Source organism: Macrobrachium rosenbergii, chromosome 13, assembly GCF_040412425.1.
Source record: "Macrobrachium rosenbergii isolate ZJJX-2024 chromosome 13, ASM4041242v1, whole genome shotgun sequence".
Classification (NCBI taxonomy): domain Eukaryota; kingdom Metazoa; phylum Arthropoda; class Malacostraca; order Decapoda; family Palaemonidae; genus Macrobrachium; species Macrobrachium rosenbergii.
Genome location: NC_089753.1, coordinates 23,720,188 through 23,736,023, shown reverse-complemented (window position 1 = coordinate 23,736,023; position 15,836 = coordinate 23,720,188). Strand labels below are relative to the sequence as shown.

The 15,836-nt window shown below is 37.1% G+C and overlaps 1 protein-coding gene across 1 annotated transcript; it reads left to right on the top strand.

Moving 5' to 3' along the window:
• The first annotated feature begins 644 nt into the window (after positions 1-644).
• LOC136845028 (UPF0415 protein C7orf25 homolog) lies at positions 645-14,235 on the top strand. Its single transcript, XM_067114719.1, has 8 exons — positions 645-1,227; positions 2,491-2,589; positions 3,232-3,321; positions 5,378-5,515; positions 6,127-6,721; positions 7,276-7,415; positions 7,775-7,897; positions 10,055-14,235. The coding sequence occupies exons 1-8, from the start codon at positions 1,093-1,095 to the stop codon at positions 10,139-10,141; spliced, it is 1,407 nt and encodes a 468-aa protein (XP_066970820.1). The 5' UTR covers positions 645-1,092; the 3' UTR covers positions 10,142-14,235.
• The last annotated feature ends 1,601 nt before the right edge of the window (positions 14,236-15,836 follow it).

Here is a 15,836-nt window from a genome sequence, read left to right as displayed (position 1 = left end):
TCTGATCAACGAACTTGTGTTGGGTTAGGTCTGGCATGGAAGGATAACCATGAATAAACTGCATGAATTAGGATTTCTGGTGCACTACTTGTCTCTGGATGAAAGTAGTTAAGCAACAATGGGACTAGTCATTAACTGAATGGGTGGCCATCTATGAATGCCAGCTTCCATTACCAGGGCATACCCCAGACGTTATGAGTTAGATGAGGAAGGTTATGGGTCACAATCACGCCAGACAATGTTAACGGAAGTTTTAAAAAGGCCTCATCATTTTTCCCTTGGTAGCACGAGTCAAAAGGGAAGCCACGATACCTATAACGTTTCAAGTTTTGTCTTCAAATACTGCCATTTCAAACTTATGGAATAGGTACTAGGGATACCTAGAGAATGGTTTAGTACTGAAGTGATATTTAAGTTTTTAAATTAAATTTCTGTGAACTTCGCAAAAACCTTTCTTTCCATAACTACCAAAACATCAGATGCTTATTAACCTTGTGAACCATATGAACCCAGCCAGAGAGTAGCCAACCGTGTGGAAACTGTGATTTTATCACCAATGCTAACATTAGTATTATATCAAGAGCAGCTTAAAAAATAGAAATATAACAACTTTCCAATTTATTTTAACTTCCCCGTGGTATTTTGGTGGGCGCGTTCTTTTTTCCCCCGATGACAGAGACGAGCTCGTTCGCTGCGGTCGAATTTGGCGCGAAACATCTTGAATAAGTGCTGATTATCCAGCGATTCTTAGGAAACTTTGCTGTTTTTTGTTTTTGGTTGTTTAAATCTAAAATATATATATATGGTGGATTGTGATTTATCCAGCAGGCTATCAGAGATTTACTCTAACAGGGTTAGGTCAGTCGAGTGTGGCTTAGCTTATCGAGGCGGCCTACCGGTAGACCCGATGTATGGTACGGTAATGAAATTCAAAGGTATGAACCTAATACCATATAAATAGGCCTGTTTGTGAGAGCCTACCCTACCCTGGCCTACAGACTCGCTTCTCCGATATCATGAGAGTCTGTTAATAGGCTCAAAATCCATGTGCGGGTCGTAACGAAAGAGGCCTCCCGAACTAACCTCGCCATTATGGCAGCAGCTTTAGCGTCTCGGAAGATTGACGAGGCCAACGTCCTCGTAGAGAAATTGAACGAATTGCAAGGCGTCGAGGGAGTCAACAAGTTGAAAAAGAGGATCAGGGCCGAGATTAATTTCTTGAAGAAGGTACGTTGTCTTTTTGACCCATGAAACTGGATGAGTTCATATTGAGCAAGGTGATTTTACTCTGACCTCGACCTACACAGAAAATATTCAGTCGTTAATAATCACCCAAAATACTACGGGAAAAGTCAAGGTAATACCCGATGCGGAGCAACCCCATAGGCTAGTTGTACCCTAACTTGTTTCTTGTTGGGTGAGCGGGTTCCGTTCTCAGCTACCACTCTGTTGGTCGCGAGTTCGAATCTCCGACCGGCCAGTGAAGAACAAGAGGAATTTGTTTCTGGTGATAGAAATTCATTTCTCGCTATAATGTGGTTCGGATTCCACAATAAGCTGTTAAAAGTTAAGTATATCTTAGTTTAACCAGACCACTGAGCTGGTTAACAGCTCTCCTAGGGCTGGCCCGAAGGATTAGACTTATTTTACGTGGCTAAGAACCTGCACTGGTTGCAAGCAACGGGACCTACAGCTTATTGTGGAATCCGAACCACATTATGATGAGAAATGAATTTCTATCACCAGAAATAAATTCCTCTAATTCCTCTTTGGCGGCTCGGAGAGTCGAACGCTGGGCCAACAGCGTGCCAGTCGAAAGCTCTACCACTCCTCCAAAGAGGAACTTCACAATAAGCTGTAGGTCCCGTTGCTAGGTAACCAATTGGTTCTTAGCCACGTAAAGATAAATCTAATCCTTCGGGCCAGCCCTAGGAGAGCTGTTAATCAGCTCAGTGGTGTGGTTAAACTAAGATATACTTACTTTACTTTTTTGTTTCCGGAAAAAGGTATGTTGTCATTGTGACCCATAAAACTATAAGTTTATTATGACTCACGTAACAAAAAGTATTAACGTATTTCTTGAAAAAGGTACAATGTCAGTGTGACCCATGAAACTATGAGTTTGTTCTGACCCCAGCCTACGCAGAAAACATTAATTTCTTGAAAAAGGTATGTTGTCAGTTTGACCCATAAAACTATGAGCTTATCCTGTTCCGACCTTGACCTACACGAAATACTAATTTCTTTCTTGAAACAGGTATGTTGTCGGTTTGACCTATAAAATCATGAATTTATTCTGACCTCGACCTGTACAGAAAATATGTTATCAGTTCGACCCATAAAACTGTTTGTTTATTATGACCTACACAGAAAATATTCATTTATTTACTGAATCAGTATTAATTTAATTTGTTCATTTACTAAATATTAAGGTTTTAACAGCTTCTGCGCATTATATTGCATTATTATCCGAAACATTTTGTTTTGCAGGCCTTGAGAAAGGGAAGCGACCTCAAAGAAGAGCACATTATGTGCTCAAATTTGGGACAGTTGGGTGCTCTGTATGATGCTGTAAGTCAAGCATCACAGGTAAGTGAAATACATACATTTATTTATATATTATTATTGTTGGTAATACTGCAGAATATTGCATACACATTCAGCTATGCACAATCTCACATTTGGGGAGTTCAGCAGTAATGAAGGCCCCCCCCTCCCTTCTACACTGCCAGGTCAGGGAATGATGCCTTAGGATAGGTTAGATTATGGTGCATTGCTTCTAAAACATGCCTCATTTGCTTTTAAGCAAGACGTGACTTGCAGAGGCAGGGCTAACTTGTGCAGTTCTTGTCCACTGTATCTGTAGTAATTATTATTATTATTATTATTATTATTATTATTATTATTATTATTATTATTATTATTATTCACAATATTTAAAACTTAACAATAAACAGGGCAGAAATATCATGAGCTTGCTGACATGATTTTGCAGAGAAAACTACTCATATGTGTTGTTTGGATACTAAGTGTTGTGCATGGGAGAATGGGGTTTTTCTGTTAGCGCTGTAAGACAGTGAATAAGCAATTCTTGTTAAGTCACAAGCCTTGTTAATGTTATATTTGGTGAAGATATATTTTTACTGGCACTGCCATGTCTCGAGAGAGATTGCAATGACCAGCATGCCAATATTATGACTATGTTTAACTAGATCCTTATTCTACCAACAGGTTGTAGGAGTCTTACAGAACTTCTCTAGCCAACATTTGGAAAAGATAGTTGTTGATGTTGTTGCAGAAAATGGGAAACAGTGGATAAAGGCGAGTTCAGTAAACTGATATTGTCAATTTACACTTAGCTATGCATGTATATTTCCCTGTGGCAATTGAGTTATAAGGAAGTTTTTCACAAGTTTGTATGTGGGTTGGTCAGTCAGTGTACGTACAAAATATGATAATAAATGAGAATTTTATCAAATTTGATGGAAAATCAATTGGCATCCCCAACCAAATTCTCAACTCTTGGTGGGCGGCACTGAAGCTGTGAAGATTTTAGTGCTCAAGAAACCATCTAGCCCATTATAAAGTACAGTGTCGTATACTGTACAGATTTTCAGGGACTGCAGTGTTTCATAAAGAGCAACACTATATATAATATGGGGCAGATGATTTCTTGCCTGATCTCAACGATGCATTGCCAAGGTCATATTTTATAGTTATTCTCTGCCTGTGACATGGAACATTGCTTGGATAACTGTAGGTTTGCTGGAAGAAGAATATTTGGAATAATATTGTAATATTAGGATCTCCTTAGTTTACTTCCTTTCATATTTTTATTTGCAGATTAAGACACTAGATAATTAATTGCATTTAAGGTCTCCTTGGAAGACAGTTTTATTGTAGGTGAGCACTGCTGTTTTAATCAGTTTAACTGAGAAGTGCTCATACTGTACAGATTGGAATTGACTCAGAAATTACACATCACAAAAAACTGGATATAAACTGCTTCATGTCTGACTCTGTAAAGGTAACAGATGACCTGAAAGCATATTGTTAATGATAGTGGCTGTACAGTAAACCCCCCGTATTCGCGTTCTCAACGTTCGCGGACTCACACATTCGCGGGTTTCTCTGTGGAACATATCTAGCCATCATTCGCGGAAAATTCGCCGATTCGCGGTATTTTTCACTGAGAAATATTCACTAATTACTGTATTTTCATATAATTTTCATGAATAAATGCACCTTTTGTGATAAAACTATTAAAATACTCAGGTATAAGCATTTTTACAGGGTTTTTCTGTGTTTAAGCTATCAAAATGGGCAGTTCTAAGTGTTTTTAGAGGGGTTTTAAGCATTTGCGGATTTGACCTATTCGCGGGGGGTTGTGGGACGCATCCCCAGCGAATACGGGGGTTTCACTGTACTTTTAATGTAAAAGAGAACACTTCTTATTTGTAAAACTGAATGGAAAAGGCATCCTATTTCTACACTATATCCTCCAATTGTAATGTTGCTTTTAATAATCAAATCAAACTCTCCAATTTCAGTTACCAGAACTGTTCTGCAGTACTATACACTTTATACTGATGTTGTAAATTCTTTTTCCTTTGCCATTAACTGAAGCTTCATGTCAACAGTGTTTGTCCCTGCATGTAGTGTGTAGCTGTCAGGGTTTGGGTGCCCTCTTTTGTTTCATTTGTCACAAGATTGAATGAGAGATAATTTGTTCAGTGATCCTTCCCTCTTCCCTTTTGTAGTTCCTCCTTTTTTTGCAGCAAGGCATTTGCTCTCACCATCATGCATAATGGTTCTAAACACTGTTCTGTTCGTCTAGAGTGGGTGCTTCCTATTCTCAGACTGCTACAATTCTGCCAAACCAATGCTTCCAACAAATATTCTTTGGAGTTTGTAGTCCATATGTTGCTCAGTTTGCTGACAGATTCTTTCCATGTGCTACCAGGCTGTGGAAATTGTTTTCTTCTCTTATTTGCTTGGAATCTTAACATCTTTTTTCTCACCTTTTGTTCTCCCCCAGAGTTTTGTAACCACTGTTTTTCAAGAGGTGGGTTGTGTGGCTTACTTTGGGGTTGTGGCCTACATGAATTCTTTTTCAGCTTTTTCTTTTTCTTCTTGAAGATTGTGCTAGATAACAAGTACAATTGGAGGCCTTTCTGTGCTCCCACGTTTTCACATCAAACCTAAAAAGTTGGTTTGTCTTTTAATTTAGAACACTTTGCTTGTAACATTACACTGAACACTCAATTATACTTTCATTCGATCAAAATTATTTTACCACATTGTCAATAAAAAGTTGACTTTACTAATAATTTTGCATTGACTTACCCCTTATTTACAAGCTCCATATATTTTGCAGGTAATTTTAAGGTGCCCTAAAGCCTTGCATCTTCTCTACATCATGGGAGGACGCAAGGGTGTAAAACCCCTAGATGAGGTGGCTGAAGACTTTTTAATAATGGCAGAACACCACCCAGTGTTTTATGCAGTGCCGCAGGTACTGTATCGTTTACGTATGAGTTATCCTTATAACTTGTTTGCTGTACTTTAATCAGGGCACTTCCTTTTCAGCCAATGACTAACTTCAGGTTCTTGCATGTGATAGGAGATTGTATTAATGTATTGTAGCCCTTTTCCTTCTTTATAATATAAAAGGAGAAGTTTATTTTGCTAAATAATACTTGCCTCTGCTCACTGAGACACTGAATGGAGATTTCTAGGCTTCTTCAGGTGGCTCTCAAGAATTCTCTTTTTTTCTTGGCGTAGGAATGATGGAAGAGTTTTTTTTCATTTATGAAGCATATTTTACTAAATTTACATTTTATAGTATTCTAGGCATTTTGAAAGACATGCGTTTTAAGCCTTTTAGTATACACCTTGTAAGAAATGACAATTCTTGTTTTTTATCATAGAACAGAAATGTAAATAATGAAGGAACGAACCAATTGAAAATTGTGATTCAATTCACCCACACAAAACATGTTACAGTACTAGATTTACATAGCATAAAAGACAAGAAAAAACATTACGAACAAAAGGGCATGAAAGCCTAGATATTAAAGATTTTTTTGTTTAGAAAATGATTTTTAATATTTCTTTATGTTACAGGTTGTCTTTTGGTTCTTCAGTGGGGTCAGTGAAAGTCTAGCAAGCAACTTAGAAGGGTTGGGCATTTGTGTAAGAGGAACAAGAATACCGGACGATGAATTAGGCATCCCAGATTTTACTGTAAATGATTCTGAGAGTGACTGTGAAAACTTTTCAGATGACATTGAAGATATGACTGTAAATGGCAGTGAATGTAATGAGGTTGCTGGTGATGATGTGTTAACTAGTCAAGATATCAATAGCAGGACTACCAGTTGTACTTGTGAACCTAAATTGCATAGTTGTGAAGTACATAGTGAAGGTAGATGTCAAAATGAATTTGAATACAGCGCTCATGGTAAAACTTCTGTTGTCGAGTGCAACACCAATGTGTCTTCATCATCAGCTGATTTAGAATCATCTGACCTTTGTTGCACAGTTATGGAAAAGAAAGATATAAGGAAGCTGAATTTAGATGTGACTGCCATTATTGCATACGTGTCAGCGACTACAAATGGAGGTGCAAACTTCACCTTTGCAGACAAGGTCTTGACTGAGCAAGCCATGTGGGAAAGACAGAACCCTGTCAAGAAGACTCTTGATCAGTACTTTCAAGGTAGTGAAATGTATGAATATAATGTCTGATATTTTTTAATATATTTAGAATTGTTCTATTAAAGAATCAGTCATTCATTTGTAAAGATGTAAGCAAACATTGTCTGAGTGATTGGTGGTAAATAGCTTACCTTCACTTAGCTTTTTGACCTCATTCAAGTAGTACTTCATTCAGATTTTACTCCATAGTAGCTGTCTGTGAAACCATTGCTTTCTGTTAACATTCAAACCAAGTAAGTAATTACCAAACTTATACAGTGTTATGCTATTTACTGTACGGTGCAGATGGCATTGAAGGCTCTTTGCAACCTCTGTTAAGCCCTCACCTTCTGCCTTTTACTTTCTTTTAAAAATTATTTTGGTGTCCTCTTACCATGCTGTCCAGTTTTCTTAACTTTAACTTAACCTTGCTGTAGTTTTCACCTGACAGTCAGTTACAAAGAAATCTTGCGTTACTGTGTTTTTTCTGTTGATTAGGTGCTGACAAATGATTTAATTTGTTTTTTAAAGCATCTGAGTTTTGGAGTGTAATTTATTTATACTGTTGCTTTAAAGGGTGTGAACTTATGGTGTGCCAAGAAGCTGTTGATCATTTCTCTGACATCATCAATACCATTGGGGGACCTGCAGAGAAAAAGAGAAGCCAAGAGTTCCTTGCAAGAGTGACAGTTGTACCTGGTCAGGACATCTATGAGGTGAGATGCTGCATCATGATATCGTGGCTGTATATAATGTTTGTCCTCATTAGGTTAAGTAAGAAGTAAGGGAAAGGTGATAGCTTGTGGGTGCTGACTCTGTGGGAAGAGGAGTACTGTATCGACTGTGTGGGAAGAGAGGAATGGATATTGCAAGGCTTCTGGTGGAGCCTGGGGTTCTGGTGTGGGTGGCAGTTGATTGGTTGGAAGGGGGACTGTGATGCATTATATATTTATTGATAAGCTGTATAGAAAAGTGTTTGAACCCTATCACATACCCAAGTAGATAGAGTTTTCATACTATGTTAGTTACAGGATGTATATTATTAATGTACTAGTATATTTGTCTGTATTTTCAGAACCAAGTAAAGATTGGTGGGAAAGTAAGAAAATTATCAAGGATCATTTTTGGTACAAGTCAAGCTCTCAAGGCTATTACTGTTACTTCCAACAGAGGTTTTGTTAGATCAGTTGAGCAGCAGGTGAGTCCCATTTGATTTTTTGTAAAGAAGTACAAACCTATGTAGTACACATACCTACTTCCCACCAGTGTGTTCAACTGGGTGCTCAGAAATCAAAGCTGGCTTGAACATTGGCTCCTTTACCTGCCAGTGATAAGGTCAAGAAATGTGAAAGGCATGTAAAAGTGGGCAGAGAACTCTGGAGAATGTATTTTTGGGTAATGATCCAGGCTAGAGACAATAAGAGTACTGTAACGAAGCTGTAAGGTGATTATAAAATGACCTTGAAAACACTCATGTGACTGCTGATTAGTTGGCAGTTGGTAATATTTAAACACAAAGGATGGGTTTGATTGGGGTCTCAAGTGTGACTTAAGGATTGACAAGAGTTACCTATGATTAGAAAGATCTGATGAGAGACAGTGACCATAGCCTATGACCCTTGAAAGCAGTGAGAGATATAAGATTACTATGCAAAAGTTAATGAGGACAACCACAGCTGGACGGGATAGGAAGGATCAGCAGCAGTGACTCTCAAGATATATGCAAATTGTGGAGCTGTCCATAGGAAAGACATTTTGTTTGAACAGCATTGTACTAACAGACAAGGACAGGGTAGATATTGGCATCTTTCCTTGCCTAAACAAAATAACCAGTAGTTATGGTTGAAATAATTATTTTGCAAATCACGAATCAAAATCACATATTGGTATCTCAACATCTTTTAATATTTTGATTCATTGAGTGCTCAGACATTGAAGTTGGGATTTTAACGTTCGATTTTTGTGTACAAGACTCTTCTTCAATGGTAAGATGAACTTAGACCTCTAGAACTTTTTCATTTTTTATAATCCAGTTATCATCACTACTGCACCTATTTTATCATGTTTATTAAAACAAAATTCAGCCTAACATTGTAATCTTTATTAATACAGTTAAAGGAACTATTTAAATTTATATGAAATTTTGTTATGATTCATATATTTGGGCTTCATACAAAATATCATATGCATTATTGTAGGCTGCTCCTCAAAACATTTTGAAAATGTTTCCACATATCAGTTGTGTGATATAAGCTTGTTTTCAATGCAAAAACATATCATATTGATATAAAAAGCGATGGGTCAAGAATGCTATCCTGGGCAACACCAGAGACTACATTCCTGTTGTCACAATGGGGCCCATCAGCAACTACTTGCAATTTGTTAGTTAAAAATTCAACAATGACACCTGTACTAAGTCATGGACCTCCAATTCCCATCTTTCTAAGTCTGATAAAAACAGCCTTATGGTTAACATGGTCAAAATCAGCACCAAAATTAAGGCTAATCTTAGGAACTTCATGACCAGAATCTGTAAGAAAAATATTCCTGAGTTATGAAGAGCATATTTTCTTGTATCTTGGCTTCACCCATAGGAAAACGAAATATGTCACATGTGTTTCACAGTGTCCCTGAGATCATGTCTTTCATGGCCATTACAGAAACTGATTCTTTGATTAGTTGCTATATTTTGAGGTGGAATCTGTTGACAAATAATAAGGTAGCATGGCTTTTCATCTTCAGCCAGTAAAGTCTTCATTGTGACCTTTTGGAGAAGAGTTAACATGAGAAACTGCATATACTGAAGCTTTGCAGCTTCTGGGGAGACTTTTGGCAGCAACTGTAATGAGAATCCCCCAGATAGAAAGATATTTATTATTTGACCTTTTGGCTTTTGGTAATGGTATGTCTGTCCTCCAGATTCACAGGTTCATTGCAAGGCATGAGGTTAAGCACTCAGCTTCATTGTTGGGTATGAGGTTTTAAACAGGTTCATTGTATAGATTCAGGTTCTAGAAAGATGTAACTGTACATTAACTGCATCCTCCACAGTTCTGGCTTTAACTGACTATGTGGTTGAGCTTGAGGATATACATTTCTGATCTTATGATTGTACCCATATCTACTGGAAGAGAGTTATTACAGAATATATACTTGCAGTGTACAGCATGCATAGTACTTCTTTTTATATTAGTTTTGCTTCTGTAGGTTTTGATTTTTTCAAGTCTTGTCAGTCAAGATACAGTAACTTTGTAATTGAAACCTGTCTTGAGTAAACTTGCACTACATATGTTAAGTGTGAAAGTTTTCAATTAGCACTAAGTGAATTGCTCATTACTTCTTTGTTACTCTTCAGGGAATCAAGCCAGTGGTGCTGTACCATGAACCAAGAGCACTTACAGAAATGAAGGAAAGTTCTGCAACTCCAATACAAGCAAGTTAATTGTGCCTGTCATATTGAATTACCTATCTGATTCAGCCTCATGATAACTCTTTTGATGTATGTTGAACTGTTGTAATAATCATAATTCAAGATTAACCTGTAACATTGAAAGAATCTAATATGAAGTATTCCTGGAATGGATCAGAAATGAGAATAAGCATATAGTATATTCCACACATTGGTACCCAGTTTTATGGGAGAACTTTTTGAGGAGGAAATGTTTATTTGTATTTTATTTTTGATGTTTTTTATGCAAATCAAAGTAAGTAGTCCCTGAATGCATGAATTCTGGGGTTTCTCATTTTTCACTATTACAGAGGATATGGAGTCACAAGTGTATTTTATTTCAGTGACCTCAGTTTTCCCTATGCATTTATTAGTCTGTTGCCATACAAGTAATGATGTTTGATAGCGGAACTTTTTGCCTTTTTCCTATACCGGGAAACAAAATTAACTTAACTGGAGAATTTTTTCCTGTTTTTGATTTTTAAGAAAAAAAGAATCAAACTTTTTGATGAATTTGCTATGATGATGTTACTGTATTCCCCTTTGTTTAGGCAAAATATCTATGGTAATGAACTATTTTAAATAACTGCCATCTTCAAAGTACCTATACTGTATACTATATAAAGGATGACTTAAATTTTGTCATAATTTAGCAGCTATTCAGTATTCCTTATTTTTAAAATTTCCTTTTGTTTTCTAGCCTTGTCTGTGTTGTTCTTGAAACGTCAATAATGTGCTTAATTCAAAGGAGATATCAGTTGTTTTTCTTTCAATTTACCATTTTAAGAACACATAGGTCATTCAATGTTCCTGACCTAATCTTCATAGTACTGTTCTTCCTTCTTTTTACCTGTTACAACTTGCATTTTGTTTTATCTGTTATGCCTTTGCAGGTGCTTTTCCTAGGAAGGATACATACACTATGCAATGGTCCCTTGAGAAAGCTCCTGATGTGCTTTATTGAGTAAGAGATTTTGATTCTGCATATTGATTAAATTATTGAAACCTATTTTAAATTAGAATATTGGAAGCATTCCTGTGTTGTTAGAAGAACATGGCCTGTCGTTATTATAATTTTCTGCTCTTTGTTTCTTGATAGACCAGAACTTCACAGTGTCACAAGGCTTGTCTTGTCACTTTCATACTTATTAGTGTATAAAGTAAACCAGTACATCTATGGTTGGTTTTCAAAGTGCCTCTACTGCTGGTGTGAGTATGGAACCCATGGCAGTCTTACCCTTTTTTAGTTGAATATTTCTTTTTATATTATTATTACAGTATTATTATTATTATTATTATTATTATTTTTTTCTATGTCAGTCGTCCTATTCGACTGGGCGGTATTTATAGTGTGGGGCTCCGGGTTGCATCCTGCCTCCTTAGGAGCCCATCACTTTTCTCACTATGTGCCCTGTTTCAAATAGCACACTCTTCTGCATGAGTCCTGGAGCTACTTCAGCATTTAGTTTTTCCAGGTTCCTTTTCAGGGATCTTGGGATCGTGCCTAGTGTTCCTATGATTATGGGTACAATTTCCACTGGCATATCCCATATCCTTCTTATTTCTATTTTCAGGTCTTGATACTCATCAGTTTTTTCCTCTCTCTTTCTCCTCTACTCTGGTGTCCCCGTGGTATTGCGACATCAATGAGTGATGCTTTCTTCTTGATTTTGTCAGTCAGCGTCAAGTCTGGTCGATTGGTACATATCACCCTATCTGTTCTGATACTCTAGTCCCAGAGGATCTTTGCCTGATTGTTTTCTGTCACTCCCTCAGGTTGGTGTTTGTACCACTTATTACTGCAAACTGACTGGTGTTTCTTGCACGGGCTCCAGTTGACGGCTTTTGCTACTAAATCATGCCTCTCTTTGTACTGGTTCTGTGCAAGTGCCAGGCATTGGCTTGCTGTGTGGTTTATGGTCTTGTCTTTCATATTGCACTTCCTGCATAGGGATGAGATATTATTATTATTATTATTATTATTATTATTATTATTATTATTATTATTATTATTATTAAGATCACCAGCACATAGATTCACATAAGGCTCATTTTGTAAAATGCATGAAACTAGAGCATGGTAAATTTGAAGAAGGAAGCTGCAAAGATTGCAAGTGTTGTCTACACTGTATAGTGGTACTTCCTTTGAGAATATTCCTTCTCAAATAATCACATGATTTATATCAACAGAAAACTTTCACTACTGTTATCAGTGCCTGCATTTCTTGCCAGCACCAGATATCTTTCTTTCCATTTCTTGTAAAGATGTGAAACTGTCTGACTTTCATGCTCTTGAGATACTAATGTCAGGCTTCTGCCACATGTGGTCACTGTATTCTGCATTAGTTTCCTTGGTTAAGAAAGAACCACCACAGTGCATAAAACAAAATTTAAGTGAACAAATATAAAACAGGAGCTTTCGACTTTCACTAAGGTCCTCTTCAGCTGTACTAAACAATAATTACAAAGTTTACATAGAAATAAAAGGTAAAAATACTCATTTTAATAGAGCAGTTGAAGTGGAAACTGTCAGTCTGGGGTCTTCCTTTTGTATTATCATTTCTTGAAGGCATCTTCTTGTTGTCGTATAGGTAATCGAGTCACTTGCTGGATTAGTTTCCTTGGGAATTCAATGGCGTTGAATTCTGATTATTGTGCTAATAAATTGGCCTTTACCCCCCAAACTTTCCTTCTCATAAACTCAGCCCTTCACTGATGTATTGTTTGATCCAATTTCATTCATTCTCAGCAGTTAATGCTGTCATTATGTTATTATTACTGTTACTTGGGTATTATTGTACGGTGCCTAAAATAGCCGTGAGGAAGTTAAGAGCCTGTCTAGTCAAATTACTCGATAATACAAAGTATTATCAATATGTTTAATTTACTTTCAACAATGTTACATTGCTTCCCTCCTTACTGGCCTTATTAATCAGCCAACTCAGACATTGTGCTAACCAACAAACTAAAGTTGTTTGTGTTCCTGACCTCCTGCAATGTTTACATGATGATCCTTTCAGTCTTCAGTTACATGTGAGATCATAAAAGTGACTAAATATTGAGCACATCCGTATTATAAAAAAATTTCACCCAGTCTTCTTTGTTGGTGCCGGTGACTGTAACTGTAAGGCTATTTCAACAAAGTACACTATCCTTTTTCCATCAGCTGGCTCCACTGTCGTTCCTGAAACTTCTGTTTTTGCTTTTCTGTCCAACCATTTCCCCACTACCTAGTGCCTTTTGATGTTCCTCTGATGTGCCTAGCTGACTTAAAAACAATTTGCATGATGTAAAATGGAAGAATTGCTGTCACAACCTTTTCCTTCATCATGTCCTGCAAGGCCAACATCCTGCAAAATACAGGTACCCTGTATTGCACCAGATTATGGCATGTTGATGTAGGCCCCAGCTGTAATGGGTCCTTACATCCTGGTGATTGCCTGTTAATATGATGAGTTCAAAAGGCATTGCCTGACATAATACACATGTGTACAGTACAGATGCACTCTGGTGAAGGAGTACTTAAGGGAGAGTTGTTTTGAGTTGAGTTCATATACTGTTTATGTATATTGAAGCTTCACTTGACACTTTCTTCACAGGTACTGTTTGTTCTTCCCCTGTCTGGAGAAACTTTAAATTAGTAGTCGTGTCAAATAATGTGTTGCAAAAGCAGCATGTGGGTATTAATACAGGCCATAAATGAAGGTAATATTTCAGACTTTGAAGTCATTTCCCAGTCAAGGCTTATATATTCTTTAGAATAGGTATGCAGAATTATTTTTCATTACTCTGAAGGATCAATAACCTGATATCAGTGATGGTCTTCACTGTACACTTAGAAACACATCACAGATTGTCTAGCGGGAATAAAGACAGAGCAAGAGGAAAGTGTAAAATGTTAGCTCAGTGACAAATTCACATTCTACAAAACCTTTTAACCTATTTCTGAATCAATGTATTATCACTTGAAATGTCTTTGACACTTTTGGAGTGTAATTTTGTGTTTGTTATGTTTTATTAAAAGAAAATAGACATTCACATCAGATTGTCATTCTGTACTCAGAAAATAAACCCACAACAGAATAAAATGCTTGTTATTTCCATCCTTTTATAATTACCTCCATGGTTTGTATGAATTTGGGTTACAGTGTTATAAGATTAGAATCATTATAACAAAGGAGTGGGGTTGTTACAAGGGTGTCTCAGGTGCCCCATGGGATCCAGGGATTAGGAAAGGTTTCCAGGCTTGGCAATTCTGTGAAAATTGAAACTAAGCTCAAGATTATGGGGAAAGACTTAAAAGCTTTATAGATAACTTTGATTCACTGGAAATTTTGCCCCATATATCAATGCTGGAATGGCTGATACTGTGTGTGAGTACAATGATGAGAAATGGGAATCTGTTCTGATGTGCTTATTTTGTCATCTTTGTTGTTTAAGTGGTTATTGAGTTCAGAATTAAACCAGGAGGTGAAAACGATGCAAATTAAATGACAAAACACTGAGGGAGACGAGGAAATGCAAGTGCAAAATGAAAATTTTTCATAAAATGAGAGGTGGGTTTACAATGGCATTTTTCAGTGATGAAAGTTCTTTCAGAAGCTTGTGAGGTTGATTTGGAGCAGGAATTTGATGATGGATGTCAAGAAATATGGAAGAGTGTGTGGAGGTTCAAAAAACATGTGAATGTGCTCTACAAAGTTTAGAAAAAATGATGAAAAAGTAATCTTTAAAAAAGAATGATACTGACAGAGAAGGACAAAACATCAAGATCCTGAAGACACTCTGTTGAGAAATCTGAACGAACAGAAAAGGTAAATCAAGTGACCTGAAAGGCATTCGCTTCAGTGAAGTGAATGAAAAAGAGGGCGTTAATTTTTAGTTGCTTCTAGAGGAAATGACTGTGCATGAGAGTAAAAAATAAGTCAGTGAGAAAGAAGTGAAAGAATAATTATAAAGACGTGAGAGGTGAGTAAGTGAAGAATCTAACTCGGAAGAAGGAGCTGGGTAATGTTTTTTGTGGATAAAATCTTCTGATTCTCTTTGTTAATTCATCTTTCCTTTTTTAACAAGTGATCATCTCATTCTGCATTTTTCCTATTGCCTTCTGTTACTTCTTTCTAATGAACACCCTACTCTTTGGAAGCTCGAATTTCAAGTCAACGGTCCCCGTGTGTGGTTGTTCCTATGAATAGGGTCCTTCACCTGAATAATCAAAATATAAGAGTATCTGTAAAGTCACCACCCGGCGCCAGGATAGTGCTTTCGCGCGCCATTAATTAAGTCTCCGCTGAGCTTGTTTTCTTTTGACTTCCCGTTTCTTCAAGCTCAATTAGTCACGCCAAAAACGCCAGGTCACGCATTTAATCATTTTTACTTTATGGTATTTATACGAATGTCACACATTGTGTATCACATGCTTCTTCATTCACAGGCATCAAGACTGTATATTGTAGCTCTGTATGTTTTGTATTGTAATTTGTACTGTTCACTGCATATTATTGTTTATTGTTTCGACCAGGTCACAGTCAATTCCATTGTCTCTCACGGCCTGGCGTCAGTCGGCCGCAATATAAGCTGCCTGGATCTGTGGCAAAGTAGCAGTAACTTTACCTGCTCGTTTTGACACCTTCCAGTGGTGACCCCGAGTATCCCGAGCCATTAGCGACTCACACGGCGACTCAGTCTT